At 44.7% G+C, this 16,578-nt stretch overlaps 1 protein-coding gene across 1 annotated transcript in view; it reads left to right on the forward strand.

Annotated features, from left to right (window-relative positions):
• LOC137426476 (alpha-N-acetylgalactosaminide alpha-2,6-sialyltransferase 2-like) overlaps positions 1 to 16,578 on the forward strand; it is a 43,065-nt gene that overhangs the window by 12,823 nt on the left and 13,664 nt on the right. Inside the window, exons 2-5 of the mRNA XM_068115044.2 lie at positions 4,532 to 4,637; positions 5,017 to 5,179; positions 8,712 to 8,919; positions 10,339 to 10,477. Coding sequence (XP_067971145.2) covers positions 4,532 to 4,637; positions 5,017 to 5,179; positions 8,712 to 8,919; positions 10,339 to 10,477 — 616 coding nt within the window. The remainder of the gene's footprint in view (positions 1 to 4,531; positions 4,638 to 5,016; positions 5,180 to 8,711; positions 8,920 to 10,338; positions 10,478 to 16,578) is intronic.

Raw genomic sequence — 16,578 nt, forward strand, 5'->3', positions numbered from 1 at the left:
AACTTAACTGTGATAAATCTGAAATAATCATCATTGGCCCAAAAACGCTCACAAAATCCACCCATAACTTTGCCCTCAACATCGACAGTATCCCAGTATCCACCTCCCCTCTCATCCGGAATCTTGGCGTCATCTTTGACCAAACCCTCTCCTTCGACAAATACACTAAACAGATCACAAAGACAGCCTTCTTTCACCTGAAAAACATCGCCCGTCTCCGCTCATCCCTCTCCTCCACGGCTGCAGAAACCCTCATCCACGCCTTCATCACCTCCCGTCTGGACTACTGCAATAGCCTCCTCTATGGTTCACCCTCAACAATCACCAATAAACTCCAATACATTCAGAACTCCGCTGCCCGTCTACTCACCCATTCCCGGACCCGTGACCACATCACCCCCGTCCTTTACAAGCTTCACTGGCTCCCCATCTCCCAGAGAATCCAGTACAAAATCCTCCTCTTGACCTACAAAGCCCTCCATAACCTGGCCCCATCCTACCTGGCTGACCTCCTCTCCAGACACACTCCCACCCGCAATCTCCGCTCTGCTGGTACCAACCTCCTGACCCCCCCCCCCCCCATCCGGACCAAATTCAGATCCTGGGGGGACAGGGCCTTCTCCATCGCTGCTCCCACCCTCTGGAACTCACTACCTCACACCATCAGAGACTCCTCCTCACTCACCACATTCAAAACATCACTCAAGACCCACCTGTTCAGCACTGCATTTAACATTCAACCCACAGCATTTAACCCCTGACTATCACTTCTCCTTCTCCCTCCTTTTGCTTTAAATATTTCCCTATTGATTGTTGTCTTTTTGCAATTGTTGTTTTCATGTTTTGTTATGCATTATGTTTTGCACTCTGTCAAAGCGCCTTTGGGCTTCATGAAAAGCGCTATACAAAATAAATGAATTATTATTATTATTAATGTTCATGTGGTTTGCAGTGCCATAATGGACAAAGGTTTGATTACCAGTTGAGACATACAAGGGCTATACTCATTATTCCCGAACTAACTATCACCCGAATCTCCTGGTAGATTCACAATCGTATATCTTATCCCGACAAACGCCTAAACATGAAGAACTTATTACAGGTAGATTCCCTATCGCGACAGTCAAATACCTCCCTATACAGATCTACCTGGCTCTGGATTTTGCTTTACCCCCAGACATAACAATATAAAATCGGGGTCTAAGGGGGTTTATCGGGGTCTAAGGGGGTTTACCGGGGTCAAAGTGGATCCAGGTTTGACCGCCCTCCCCCCCCTTCCCAAATAGGAATTTGCTTTTTCCTCTGAAACTACAAACACAATTTCGATGAAACTTCACCACAACTTTCATCATTTGTGATGTACCAAAGTTTGTTCACGGCATTAAAAAAAAAAATCTTCCCCTTTAGGGGTCTACGGGGGAGAGGGGGTCAAAGTGGGTCCAGGTTTGACACCCCCCCCCCCCTAAAATAGGTATTTGCTTTCTTCTCTGAAACTACACACGCTATTTCGATTAAACTTCACCACAACCGTCACCACCCGTGATGTACCAATGTTTCTTCACGGCATTAAAAAAAATCTGCCACTTTTGGGGTCTTCGAGGGGTTGCCCCCCAAAATCGGTGTTTGCTTTGTTCTCAGAAACTACACACGCAATTCCGATGAAACTTAACCACAACCTTCATCACCCGTGTTGTACCAAAGTTTGTTCCTGGCATTTGAAAAATCAATGTCTAAGGTGTTCTGGGGGGGGGGGGGCTTGCCCCCCAAAATAGTTATTTGCTTCTTTTCACAGAACCTACACACACAATTCTGATGAAACCTCACCATAACCTTCATTACCCGTTTTGTACCAAAGTTTGTTCAAGGCATTGGAAGAATTTGGGTCTGAGGAGGTACACGTGGTGGGAGTGGGGGGGGGGGGGGGTGCCCCCCCAAAATAGTTTTTTGTTTTGTTTTGTTTGTTTGTTATCAAGTCTTATGATTATGTTAGTATGATTCTACATGCTGCCCTGTCTTCCAGCAACCATTGAAATTGGTTTAAAATACCTTTAGTCAGTGCAGTATACTGTTTATTCTACCAGGTAAGCGCCAGGAGTGCCAGAGTCCAGGAGCAGCTGGGTATGACTGGGTATGGTGGGTACAGAGAGGGATGGGTTTGGGACACAAGATATAGAGGCAAACACAGAGTTGAGGCATTCAGCTTTTTCACGTGCGGAGTCAGCTGTGTAGCCATTTGAGGTAAGGGAGGGGATGGAGGGGGAACAAACACCAGAAACAGATTTGACCAGACGCCACCAGGATTTGGAAGAGGGCGACAGATAAGAGAGTTCGGTCTTGAGAACGGAGAGATATTGTTTCCTGGCTCTCCTGAGGGTGGACACACACTTGTTTTGGGCTTTGTGAAAGGAAATGAGATTTCCTTCCGTTGGATTTGCTTTCCAGGAGACGAAGGCAAGTTGTTTCTGGGCAACAGCCTCACCACAAGATTCCGTGTACCATGGACGGGAGGAAGGGTATGACAACTGAAGACGAGATGGGATAACTCTGATGGGATAAATGTGTTATTAAATTAATAACAATAATTAATCAATTAATCAATAAATAATTAATCGATTAAATGATTAATCAATAAATCAAAAATATCCTTGATAGCCACATCACTTGGTCACTCATGTCCAAATAATAGCTTCCGAGCTCAAAAGGTGCCTGAGATATTGGCCAAATGAGAAAGAAAATAAATAAATGATTAATAATGAAAAAATAATAATAATAATCATAAAAAAATTAAATTATTAATCAATTCGGTCAAAGAACACATAAACCACCACCATTTCATCAGAATCTGTAACTTAAAAAAAAAATTTTTTAGTCATTAATCGAATAACTAAATAATTAATCGATTAATTGATTAATTAATAAATCAAAAATAGCCTTTGCAGCCAAATCACCTGGTCATTGGCATGTCCAAATATCAGCTTCCTAACTCAAAAGGTGCCTGAGTTAATGGTCAGAAGAGAAAGGAAATTTGATTAATTAAATAAGTACTTAATTAATCGCTAATAATTAAATAACTCCCCAATTATTTGATTAATCAAAAAACAAAAAATACTGTTTTTGACCAAGGACTTGCTCACTATTGTGCCGAAATTTCAGCTTCCCAGCTCAAAGGATGGCTGAGATATCGCCCGGACAAACAAACAAACAAGCAAGAAAACAACCAGAGTGAAAACTGAGTACTCTTTCAGCGTGCGTCACTGCCGAGCTCCTTTCGGTGCCCAGCAATGACGATTTGCAATGCCTGGAGATGGCATAGGAAATGTGCGGGGTACAAAAAGAAGAAGAAGAGTAGAGTTAACAAGGGGTGGAACTCAGGTGGGGGATCTTGGATGAAACTGCTCTCTTCGTGGAGTTGCAGTGAAGGGAGATGAGGAGCAGCAAGAACACGCGGGTGGCATAAATAGCTGGTGGACGAATGGTTTGAGGTGTCGACACGTGAAACCATGGCCGACGTGCAGCACAGCCAGGCCGTTTTACCTTTTGATTGAAGGCCTATGGGTGGCCACCGTCCAAGTGTGATCTGGCCTCAAAGTCCATATCAATGAGTGTGCAAAACACTCCAGAGAAAAGCGGAAAAATTGACCGCGATCAATCTCAATTTGATTTGATCAAAATTGAACGCAGAGCGCGATTTATGCAGCCACGAATAAACATGACGATTTTTTGAAAATCACTGCATAATATGAAATGTTGTACCTTGGCTTTAATGCTAGAATTGATGTAAATCCGTGAATTAATCCTCCGCAGGCCTACCTCTTTCTGGTTTTCCAGGTCATAGGATTTGCCCCTGCTCCCTCGCTCTCCTCTTATTTTTATTTTTTTCCATTTCGGCTTCTTCCCCAGTTTTCACCTTCCATTTCTGTGATGATAGTTTGCACCTCTATGAGCTGACAGGATGGCCTCGAGGTACGCACACTCACCTCTAAGCTGTCTAGCCTGGGTTCGAATCTCGATCCAGCTATAAACTGCCAGTTTGGCGTTTCACAGGCAGGGTGGTTCATCAGTGTATGTGCCGTCCCTCGAATGGACATTAAACTGTGAGTCCCATCTGCCAGCATGAGTTGGTGGACGTTATTAAAGATCCCATGGTTTCCTTCGCAAAGAGGAGGAGAGTATCGCCGGCACCATGGCCAAATTCCAAATTCCTGCCCTAACTAGGCGAATGTCAGGCCTGGCCAACCAGTCGGTGAACACTTGGGCCAAGCTTCCCCCGGCCGACCCCACAAGCTGGGATAATAATGGCCGATAAAGGAGAAGAAGAAGTTTTTAACTGTATCCAGCTTGTTCAACCCGTATCCTCTTCCAGGGCTCCCTCTAGTTTGCCCCTCTACCCTGGTGTTGGTGTCTCCTCCTCCTCTTTATACTATTCTTTTCATTCTGTTATGTCCCGGGCCATTCTATTTTCTTGCTGTTCCACGAGCCTAGACCCTGTTTATAAAAAAGGTCTCCTTACAATGCTTTATTTGCCTTCCAGCAAGGAGAGAGAATTAACAACCACAACACAACCACAACAATTTACCACTGCTTCCTGGCTTGGGGACAGCTATTCCTCCGAGACTGCACTCTACTCTGCTTCCGAAGTAAGTTTGCTCTTCACATATTAATGTCAACAAACACAATAGTTCCGAAAACGCTTGAGAATAAAAGGTATGGCTTTTAAAATGACGCAAGTGCGAGTTGAGAGGACAAATATCGAGAGGAGGTATTAATGTGACGACGTATTTGCGAAACGACATAAAAAGGGGCGACGTAAACCGGGGTATAATTGTACATACAGTGTTATCACTGTAAAAAAAAAAATCCTTGAGCAGTGAACCACCATGAAAAAAAAAATAATGTAGTTACTCGTTCGTAAAAATGTATAGTGGACCACCATGGTTTTCACTGTGATTATTGACAGTGTGTAGCTTTTGGTTGCAAATGAGTGCATCCATTATGCTTCCTCTTTTTCTTGCGTAGTGTCCCAGTAAACTGCAACAGAAGCTGGAGCAGTTGAAATGGGAGGGAGGAGCATTCCTGTCCACGGTGCCTGTCCTACAATGGGCTCCACATGCCACGCAGGACCTGTACAACCGGCTGAGGCACTACGTGGGATGCATGGGCTGGCCGATAAAGTTTGATGGTTCGCTTTTTTTTTTCTTTTCTTTTTTTTGTATGCAAGATCGAGGCTCGTGAAAGAGCGAACATTAATCACACAGAAAGACAAACCGACACATAAAACATATAACATGGGGAGCGGTAGACAAGATGGGGCGAGAGGGGGAGGAACACAAACACAACATCTGAGAGCAGAGACATCGAGAGATCTGTGGGAGGGAGAGGGCTTTGGGGGGGGGGGGGGGGGAGGCATGGGAAGGGGGCAGGGTGGGAGAGGTATAAAACATATGGACACTGCCGGGACTTCCAGGAAAGAAGTTGGAATTTCAAACAAGGTGGATCTGGGGTGAATTAGTGGGGGTAGAAAAGATCAAGGTTTTGGATGGGGAAAGATAAGAGATGGTGGTGAACAGCTGTTTTAAAGACCTGGAGGGAGGAGTGGGATTGAAGGGAGTGTGGGAGTTTGTTCCAGAGGCGGGAGAAAAGAGGAATGAAAGAGTGAAGGTGAGCAGAGAGCCGAGATTTCGGCAGTTTAAACATCAGAGGGTTGCTCGCAGATTTTGTGCGGCCTGTAGGAATATTTGGGAGACAAAGCACAGAGAGAGCTGGGGGAGCAAGACCGGAGAGGAGTCGGTGGAAGACAGAAAGACCACCTCCCTGTCTGTGGTGAGTGAGGGAAAGGCCCTCGGAGATAGCTTCATCACGGGAGATTCCAATGATTCTGAAAGCTTTGGTTTCAACAGCGTGAAGCCGAGCTAGGTGTGAGGGCAGGAGCACCGGCCCATAGGGGAGAACATTATTCCATTGAGCTGCGGATGAAAGCCTTGTATGTGGTGAGGAGCTCAGGTGTGCCGAGGAAGGACTTCGCACGACGGAGGATGCCCAGTCGGCGACTGGCTTTGGAGGCCAGCTTGGATATGTGGTTTTCCCAAGAAAGATCATGGCAGATAGTGAGACCCAAAAGCTTGAGCGACAGAACTTCTTGGAGAGGGTTGTTGAGAAAGTAGATGGGAGGGTTGTCCAGTCGATCTTTTCGGAGAGACATAGTAAGAGTGTGAGATTTGTCAGGATTGAAAGACATGTTCCACTTGTTTGACCAGTCTGTGATTTTGTCCAGGTCTTCAGAGAGTGAGGAGGCTGCAGACTGTCGATCTGAGGGAAGAGGAATGGAGCGGCAGAGAGTGGAGTCATCAGCAAAGAGATAGAGAGGATTTTCCAGAGAGTCAGAGAGATCATTGATAAAGACCAGAAAAAGCACAGGGCCCAGAACACTGCCTTGGGGAACTCCAGCCTGAACAGGAAGGGGAGATGAGAGAAATCCATTCAGGGCCACACGTTGTCGACGACCAGAGAGGAAGTCCCAAGCCATGCGTGGAGATTTCCATGGATACCATAGGAGGAGAGTTTGGTGAGTAGAGCTGGGTGCCAGACCGTATCGAAGGCACGTGATATGTCAAGGGAGACGGCTCTGATTTCCTGTTTGGCATTGAGGACCTCCATCCATTGTTGAGACAGCAGAAGCAGCATGTCCAGAGTAGAATGACCTGGTCTGAATCCAAATTGATGATCGGAGATCAAGCCATTGGAGAAGAGGAAGGATTTGATATCCGAAGCAATGATGGATTCCATGACTTTGCTGATAATTGGGAGCAGGCTGATTGGTCTGCAGTTGCAAGGATCTGTTTTTGCACCTTTTTTGTATAAAGCGGTAATGTTTGCTGATTTCCAGGATGCTGGCAGATGATCTTGAGCAAAAGAGAGGGTGAAAAGCACAGAGAGAGGGTGAGATAGAGCGGCAGAGCAGGATTTTAGGACCCGTGGGCTGATGCCGTCTGGTCCAGTTGCAGAATCGGATTCGAGGTTTGACAAAAACGCCTCCACCTTGTCAGGAGAGAAGGACACAGAGTCCAGGAGCAGTTGGGTTCGACTGGGTAAGGTGGGAACAGAGAGAGATGGGTTTGGGACACAAGATTTTGAGGCAAACACAGAGTTGAGGCATTCGGCTTTGTCACGAGGCTTTGAGGCATTCGGCTTTTGTTCGTTTTGCAAAGGGATATAAAAGAGTGGTCTCTTTGTATAATTTTACTTTTTATTGACGAAGAACGTTCTGTTTAAAATGTCTTGACATTTCAGTAGCTTCTTGCATTCCTCCATTAAAAAAAAAAAAATACCAATCATAGCGCAAGACTTGTATATGCATGATCTTGTCAGACCTTGAGCTCAGTTCGCACTTTGATTGGAGAACTACCTGGAAAGCTGCACAAGGAATAATACTGCACAAGGCATTTTAGGTCCTAAAATGTTAGTACTGCAACTTTGGAGTTTAAGTCTTACATGGCAGGGAACCACCCCTTGCCATATTGGGGAAAGTCCCATTTCTTCAGGATGTGCCATTTGCCTCGCACCTAAAGTTTGCCAATATTTTAGCACCACCAACATTTTAGGACCTGCATCCCCTGCAGGGTAGAGAGTTGGGCTGATGGTCAAAAGGTGGGTCCGGAAACGGCTCTGGTTGAGTGGGTATGGAATGACCCACAGTAAAAGGTTCTGAGACTTCCTGTGTAAGGAGGTCCTTGTCTTTCTCATGCATTAATTAATTCCCTTGCATCTCCAGCTCCACTGTTCAGCATCTCATCTATGGATACAGAAGCTTGTGAAGTGATAGCAAGCAAACATCTTGCCTCCTCTTCCTTTATGGTCAATCCTGCGAGTGGAAACCCCCAGATGCTTCGCAAGATCCACAACAGGTGTGCATCTTTAAACTGTCCTGAGAAGATCAAGAGCACGACACAAGGCTCACCCAATATCGGACCTTTCTCGTCCTAAGTTCCAGTGGCAACTGCTTGAAACCATTTCAGGAATATGCTATTCCTTAGTATTTTTCCTCATCAAGAAAGGAGTCCCAATGGACACGGTTTGCAAAAAGGTGGAATGCTTCAATCATGTCTGCTGAAATGGCTCAGGTTTCCAACCCCTTCTTTCCTTCCTGCTCCACATTTCCCTTTCCCCTCCAGACAACTTACTGTCCAGAGCAAATGAGCTTCTCACCTGTAAAGGTGGAGAAGTGTATGCACAACCTTGACTCATCACCAGCAACTAATCCAATGCCTTCCTCAAAATGTGTCCATCCGAACTCGCTCTTCCTCTTTCCCTAATCTTCTGCAGATCTTTCATCAAGGCTCCCCTCCTCTCACGAGGGAAGGTGGCTTCTGTCATTCCTATCCATAAACATCCACCAACTAATACTGAAAGACAGGACAGCCAGTTTAACGTCCAGACGAGGGACGGCACACATTGATGAATTACCCTGCCTGTGAAAAATCGGGATGACAGTTTATTGCTGGGTCGGGATTCAAACCCAGGCTCGACGGCTTAGAAGCAAATGTACATACCTCGAGGCCATCTTGCCAGCCCAAGGTAATGATGAAAATTGGGTTAGTACATTACATCCTTGGATCATTGTAAACTGTTTTGTGGTATGCTCTTGCAAACACAATAATGAAATAGGGGAAAACATCCCCAAAATATCTCTTTCTGTTTCCTCGTTGGATGTGCAGACCTCAAGGAAGCGCTCTCACTGCTCAACTCCACAGCCAATGGTGTGATGTTTGACAAGTGGCGTGAGCCAGTGAAACGAGAAAAGTGGAGTAAGCGAGGTGCACCTCCAAGCTCCGCTTGTGTTCGGTGTGCAGTTGTTGGCAATGGTGGCATCTTACGGAAGGCTGGCCGCGGATCAGAGATCGACAAGCACGATTATGTCTTTAGGTTGTACCTCTGACCCGATTATTGTGCGCTTTGGTTTTGATCATCTTCCTTCGTGATTGTTGTAATCCTATAAAGGTGATTGGTGAGATGTTTTGGTCACCTGTCAACACGTGTATTCAAAGTGGTGCGGAATAAGGAAAAGGGGGAAGGAGATTTTAATAAGGATGAAGGGGAGGAGGGAAGTTGGAAAGATAGGAAACTATGGGATATTTGGGGGTAGAAGTGGAAAAGAGGGGGAGGGAGGAGCAAAAGAACAGGAGGAGGAGGGAGGTAAAAAAGAGGGGGAGGGAGGAGCAAAAGAACAGGAGGAGGAGGGAGGTAAAAAAGAGGGGGAGGGAGGTGAGCAAATGTTTGCCATTTTTAATGTAATGTGCAGATGGTGTCTGAAGTCATGTCTTGCTCAACGCGTCTTCTGTGGGAAAAGAAAACTAAAGAAAAAAAGTAGTTGTACAGAGAAGGGAAAAATACTTATCGATTTATAAAGGGTAATCCTCAAAATACATTCCCATAATATTAACATGGCAGAAAAACACTGCATATTGTTCTTACTATCTACTCTGCAGGAACGGATCCTGGAATTTATGGGGGGGGGGGGGGGGGTACGTGTGTGTACTTGTACATGCATGGTTATTGATGCTGTTGATGTGCAGGGGACGAGTGTACGTGTTTGTGTGTCCACCCAGGCCGTAACTTTTTTACCATTTGAGTTTTGTCATCATATATTCAACAAAGCTTTATTATGAGAATATGGAGGTCAATTAATAATTTGGTCAAAAGGTCAAAGGTCAGTATCCCATAAAATCATCAATTTTAATCTGTATGACCTGAAATTTAAAGAATTTGCATGTTGGGTCACTAAATTGGTTCACCAATCAAAAGCTAGTAGCCGATTTTTTTGTTTGTTTGTTTCCCCCCCCCCCCAAGATCAAGAGGTCAAAGGTGTAAAGGCTGCATAAAATCATAAATTCTCATTTGTAGTTCTTTTTAACTGTTTTTGCTATTTTGGCATACGGATGAAGAAGAAGACGTCTAAATACAAACGGACACAGATGGGCTTTGCATTTTCAGATGTTTTTGAGTTATTTTTTGTTGTCGAAGCAGGGCGGTCACATAAACTTATTTCATGGAATTCATTTCCATCCCATTACAAATTGCAATGACATTAGGTATCCATGATGAGATAAAATGAGGTTAGTAAATTGGTTTATTTCAAAATGAGAAACTGCTGGATCGATGAAAGGGGGGAGGGTGGAGGGAGGGAGGTTATCGAAACTTAAAACCATGTGATTAAATTCCCCCTCTCCTTTTTCCAGAATCCACCTGTGATTTATGTCGTTTTGTGGTGTTGTCAATATTCGGTTTTTTAATATCCCTCCGCTGAGTTTGATTTGCTCTGATGTCCTTTGCACGATCATACAGGATGAACGGTGCATTATTGCACGGATTTGAGGAGGACGTGGGGACACGGACATCTTTCTACTTCTTCTCGACGAACACCATGCGGAACTCTTTAAGGGCTTATCGTCGCAATGGCTTTGTGACTGTGCCAATCTCTGAAGTGAGTGGGCACCGTTTCCTCCCTTTTAATTACACCTGCTCACTTCCCATGACTACCTCAATCCCTCCACTGAAAATGCCAACGATATAAATATCCTGCTTTAATATAGTGTTTTTTTCCTATTTGGCTTTGTTTGCTGCATTTAAATGAGGTACATTGATGTAAACTTGTATACCCAATGCATACGGTAACCTCAGGAATGGTCGTGTTATCCTCTCAGGGATCGAAGCTCGGGTCCATTAGTCTGGGGGACGCGATAAGCATCTATATAATAATAGCGTAAGGACTCGACTTTGTTATCCCTTTTACGCCGCACCCAGTGACCCGATGCCCACGGCACTAATGGATTTACGATTCTACGAACCGCGCTCTTTGTTTATCGCGTACAGCCATACTCGAAAAATCTGAATTAGCCGACGTTGGGGCCCAAAAGCATCCGATTAACTGCCGATACGACGCCATCTTACGACACCATCGTATTGGCGTCTGCTGGGCGAAAGCGAAGCGAGCCGTCCGCTTATTGGACAGTCGAGTGGTGTGAACATGGGTGGTGTGAACCAAATGGTCTTTTTTATTCCCTTGAACATTTTAAATTAGGATATATAAGGAAACGTCTTTGTCGTCATTTTAATAAAGTTAAATGGAGTGACGTTGCGATACTCGGGGTGCGTTGCATAAATCCTCGTAACTCAGAGAGGTGTAGCAGGTGGCGAGACGTAAGGAAGCTTAAAGATAACGAGCTGAAACAGACGAACGATATGTCAATCCCTTTCTACACCAAACGGAAATAAAAGTATGAGAGCGGGAAGGCATGGCCTGAGCACTTCCAGCAGAGAGGACTGATTGGACTTAACTTAAAGTGAAAAAATTGGAGCTTAACGGAAGAAGAAGATCCCATGAGCGCTCCCCTATGCCATCCATAATGGTACACTCTATCCATACACCACATCCTCCCTTCCGTGGATGTTCCACGGGTTTCGGCTAGTCTATATAATAATAGCATAAGGACTCGACTTTGTTATCCCTTTTACGCCGCACCCAGTGACCCGATGCCCACGGCACTAATGGATTTACGATCTATGAACCACGCTCTTTGTTTATCACGTACAGCCATACTCGAAAAATCTGAATTAGCCGACGTTGGGGCCCAAAAGCATCCGATTAACTGCCGATACGACGCCATCTTACGACGCCATCGTATTGGCGTCTGCTGGGCGAAGGCGAAGCAAGCCGTCCGCTGATTGGACAGGCGAAGGCGAAAGCAAGCCGTCCACTAAGTGGACAATCCAGAGCATGCATTTGTGCCGGTGTCGGCGATCGTTGTTCATATACGCACTCTTCATTCTCATCTTTCTTCCTAACTCTTACTCGGACAAGCAAATCCCCTATGCCATCCATAATGGTACACTCTATCCATACACCACATCCTCCCTTCCGTGGATGTTCCACGAGTTTCGGCTAGTAAATAATAATGCCTCAAGAACATCGGGTTTCCTCCCTTTCAGTTTAGTATTTAACAGCAGTCGTGACGATTTGACTTTCGATTTGAAATTCTTCCATGCTTTCTGCATAATAAATAAATTGCCTTCAGAGGGTATTCAAACCCCTTGAGACTTTTTTGTCCCCCGTCGCACCGCGGAGCGAAAGGGGGACTATGGTTTTCCCCTCCGTCCGTGTGTGCGTGCGTGTGGAAGCGAAGGACCGAATTCTAATTTGGTGTGTGGATGCAAACCACGTCAAAATCCAAGATGGCCACCGCCATGTATGTCTGAATCTTGTAAGCGGAATATCTTGAAAAATAAGCGAAGTACCAACTTCTAATCTTGTGTGTGGGTGTATCTACGCATAAGGAAAAACGCTATTGAAAATTGGGTCGCCGCGTCAAAATCCAAGATGGCCGCCACCATATATATGTCTGAACCTCGTGAGCGAAATATCTTGAAAAATAAACGAAATACTAACTTCTAATCTGGTGTGTGGGTGTATCTATGCATAAGGAAGAACGCTATTGAAAATTGGGTTGCCACGTCAAAATCCAAGATGGCCGCCTTTCGTCTTCCATTTTGTCAACTCACATCACTTCACCGACGGGGAACCTAGGCGTAACGCTTGTCACATTCAGTTGTTACAGCCTGAATATAAAATGGATTAAATTGAGATTTATTGTTCCGGATATACGCAGCATACCTATGTCAAAGTGGAATTTTATTTTTTATAATTTTTTTTAGAAGATAATAAAAAATGAAATACAGAAATATCTAATTCACGTAAGTGTTTAACCCTCTGAGCCAATACTTCGTAAAAGTGCCTTTGGCAGCAATTACAGCTTCGGGTCTTGTTGGGTATTTCTGTATTGGCTTTGCACATCTGGATTTGGCGAGTTTTTCTCCCATTCTTCCTTTCAGATTTGCTCAAGCTCTGTCAAGTTCGATAGGGAGTGTCGGTGAACGGCAATCTTCAAGTCTTTTCATAGATTCTCAACGGTGTTCAGTCTATGCTTTGCCTGGGCCACTCAAGGACTTTCCCGTTCTTGTTCTGAAGCCATTCCAGTGTTGCTTTGGCTGTATGCTTGGGGTCATTGTCCTGTTGGAACCTAAAACTTTGTCGCAGTGTAAAGTCTTTTGCACTCTGAAGCAGGTTCTCCTCAAGGATTTGGCTCCATTTATTATTCCCTCTTTCCTTACAAGTCACAGTTCCTGCCACTGAATATCATCCCCATGGCATGATGCTACCACCACCATGCTTCTACGGTAGGGATGGTGTTAGATTGGTGATGAGGTGTGCTCAGTTTCCGTCGGACGTAGTGCTTTGCATTTAGGCCAAAGAGTTCAATTTTCATCATCACACCACAGAATATTTTGCCTCATGCTCTGAGTCTTTCATTTACCTTTTTGCAAACTCCAGGTGTGCTGTCATGTGATTTTTTTTCTCAGGAGTGATTTCCGTCTGGCCACCCTGGCCTGGCTTTCATGTCTTTCACTGAGGAGAGGCTTCCGTCTGGCCATTCTGCCATAAAGCTCAGATTGGTGGAGTGTTGCAGTGATGGTTGTCCTTCTGGAAGTTTCTCCCATCTCCACACAGGATCTCTGGAGCTCAGCCAGAGTGACCATCGGGGTCTTGGTCACCTCTCTTACCAAGGCCCTTCTCCCCTGATTGCTCAGTTTGGCCGGGCGGCCAGCTCTAGGAAGAGTCCTGGTTGTTCCAAACTTCTTGCATTTAAGAATTATGGAGGCCACTGTGCTCTTGGGAACCTTCAATGCAGTAGAAATTTTTTTGTTGGCTTCCCCAGATCTGTGCCTCGACACAATCCTGTCTCTGAGCTCTGCAGGCAGTTCCTTCGACCTCATGGCTTGGTTTTTGCTCTGATATGCATTGTCAGCTGTGAGACCTTACATAGACAGGTGCGTGCCTTTCCAAATCATGTCCAATCAATTGAATTTATGACAGGTGGACTCCAATAAAGGTGTAGAAACATCTCAAAGATGATCAAGAGAAATGGGAGGCACCTGAGCTAAATTTCAAGTGTCATAGCAAAGGGTATGAATACTTATGTAAATGTGACATTTCAGTTTTTTCTTTTTCATAAATTTACAAAACTTTCTAAAATCCTGTTTTCTCTTTGTCATTGTGGAGTATTGAGTGTAGATTGATGAGGGAAAAAATGAATTTAAACGATTTCAACATAAGGCTGCAACATAACAAAATGTGAAAAAGGTGAAGTGGTCTTAATACTTTCTGAATGCACTGTTTGCCTCCTCACAATTCTATGTCGGAGTCCATGGACAGGTCCTTGGACTTCATGGTCGAGTTTCATCTCTGACATGCACTGTCAACTGTGGGACCTTAAAAAGAACGGTGTTTTTTTTTCAAAATCATGTCCAATCAATTGACTTGGTCACAAGTAGACTCCAATCAAGTTGTAGAGACATCTCAAGGATGACCAAAGGAAATTGGATGCACCTGAGCTCAATTTGGAATGTCATAGCCAAGGGGTTGAAAATGAATACTTATTGACTCGAAATATTTCAGCTTTTCATTTTTCATAGATTTGTAAAAATTTCTTAATAAAAAAATTCCACTTTGACATTATGGGGTATCGTGTGTAAATCGATGAAAAAAACAAACTCAAATTAACCCATTTTAAATTCAGGGTGTAACATAACAAAATGTGAAAAAGTCGAGGGGTGTGAATACTTCCTGAAAACCTCTAACATCTGTGAAGTATCATATCAGTATCATTTTGGCAAAAACTGTTATAATTGACTGCGTGCTCATTTTATACACAATAAAATGCTAAAAGGTCTATTCTTACACCATGTTTAGCATTTTTTCGTATAGCACTTGTGAGGATATTTTAACAGAAATATGGTCTTGTACATCAAACTACATTTGAGGATGTATTTGGCAAGTTGGGTTGGGTTTGAGGTGGGCTGGTAATTGTGGATCAGCAGTAACATGTGAAAGTGTACAAGCTTTACATCATTCATTTAAGGCCCAGAGACCTTCATGTGCACAGGGGTGTCAGTTGAGCTCCCAGATGTTCACAAAGTAAAATCCCTCTCTCAGTCAACGGTCGATGGCTAAATCACTTGCACTATTCTTTTGTTTTGTACTTGCACTTTTGCACTTTTGTAAAGTGCAAAAGTTAAATCACTTGCACGTGTACACGTGATAATTCCACGTTGTCTCCTCACCTTTGTAGGGCATAAGAGGGGGGATTTATTTTGTGCCAATGACCTGACCCTGACCCTGGGTACCTTGAGCTCTTATGTAAAATTTGGTCGGAATCAGCCAAGCTGTTTTCACTCCATACTATGGGAGATGTCTGACTGTCTGTCACCATTCTTCTTAGAGATAGCTAAACGGATCTTCATCAAACTTTCAGAGGTTCATCAGTGCATGCTGGGGAGTGTTTTCGGCAAACAATATTTATATGATTCCCTACCTCATTCCTTTGTGGGTGTAGGGAAGTGTTTAGGCCCTCACAAAAATGGAACAAAAACCGATTGGACTTCTTCAAAATGCCAACAGGATCTCTATAAGGTTCAGAAATCCAGAGAATTTCAGAATGATTATTATTTTTTTAAATCACATCTCAAAGTTTTGGATGGGGGAAGATAAGAGATGGTGGTGAACAGCTATTTCAAAGACCTGGAGGGAGGAGTGGGATTGAAGAGAGTGAGGGAGTTTGTTCCAGAGGCAGGAGTAAAGAGGAATGAAGGAGTGAAGGTGAGTAGAGAGCCTAGATTTTGGCAATTTCACCAGAAGAGGGTTGCTGGCAGATCTTGTGCGACCTGTAGGAATATTTGTGGGACAGAGCACAGAGACCTGGGGGAGCTAGGAAGGAGAGGAGTCGGTAGAAGACAAAGACCACCAAACCTGCCTGCGGTGAGTGAGTGAAAGGCCCTCGGAGTTAGCTTCATCGCGGGAGATTCCAATGATTCTGAAAGCTTTGGTTTCAACAGCATGAAGCCGAGCTAGGTGTGAGGCAGGAGCGCCAGCCCAGAGGGGAGAACAGTATTCAATTGAGCCGTGGATGAAAGCCTTGTATGTGGTGAGGAGCTCAGGTGTGCCAAGGAAGGACTTCGCACGACGGAGGATGCCCAGTCGGCGACTGGCTTTGGAGGCCAGCTTGGAAATATGGTTTTCCCAGGAAAGGTCAATCATGGCAGATATTGAGACCCAAAAGCTTGAGTGACAGAACTTATTGGAGAGGATTGTTGAGAAAGTAGATGGGAGGGTTGTCCAGTCGGTCTTTTCGGAGAGACATAGTAAGAGTGTGAGATTTGTCAGGATTTAAAGACGTGTTCCACTTGTTTGCCCAGTTTGTGATATTGTCCAGGTCTGCAGAGAGTGAGGAGGCTGCAGACGGCCGATCTGAGGGATGAGGAATGGAGCAGCAGGGAGTGGAGTCATCAGCAAAGAGATAGAGAGGATTTTCCAGAGAGTCGGAGAGATCATTGATGAAGACCAGAAATAGCACAGGGCCCAGAACACTACCTTGGGGAACTCCAGCCAGAACAGGAAGGGGAGATGAGAGAAATCCATTCAGGGCCACACGTTGACTGTGACCGAAGAGGAAGTCAGCAAGCCATGCATGG

The sequence above is a fragment of the Myxine glutinosa genome, chromosome 5 (genome assembly GCF_964187855.1).
Source record: "Myxine glutinosa chromosome 5, kmMyxGlut1.1, whole genome shotgun sequence".
In the NCBI taxonomy this organism is placed as follows: domain Eukaryota; kingdom Metazoa; phylum Chordata; class Myxini; order Myxiniformes; family Myxinidae; genus Myxine; species Myxine glutinosa.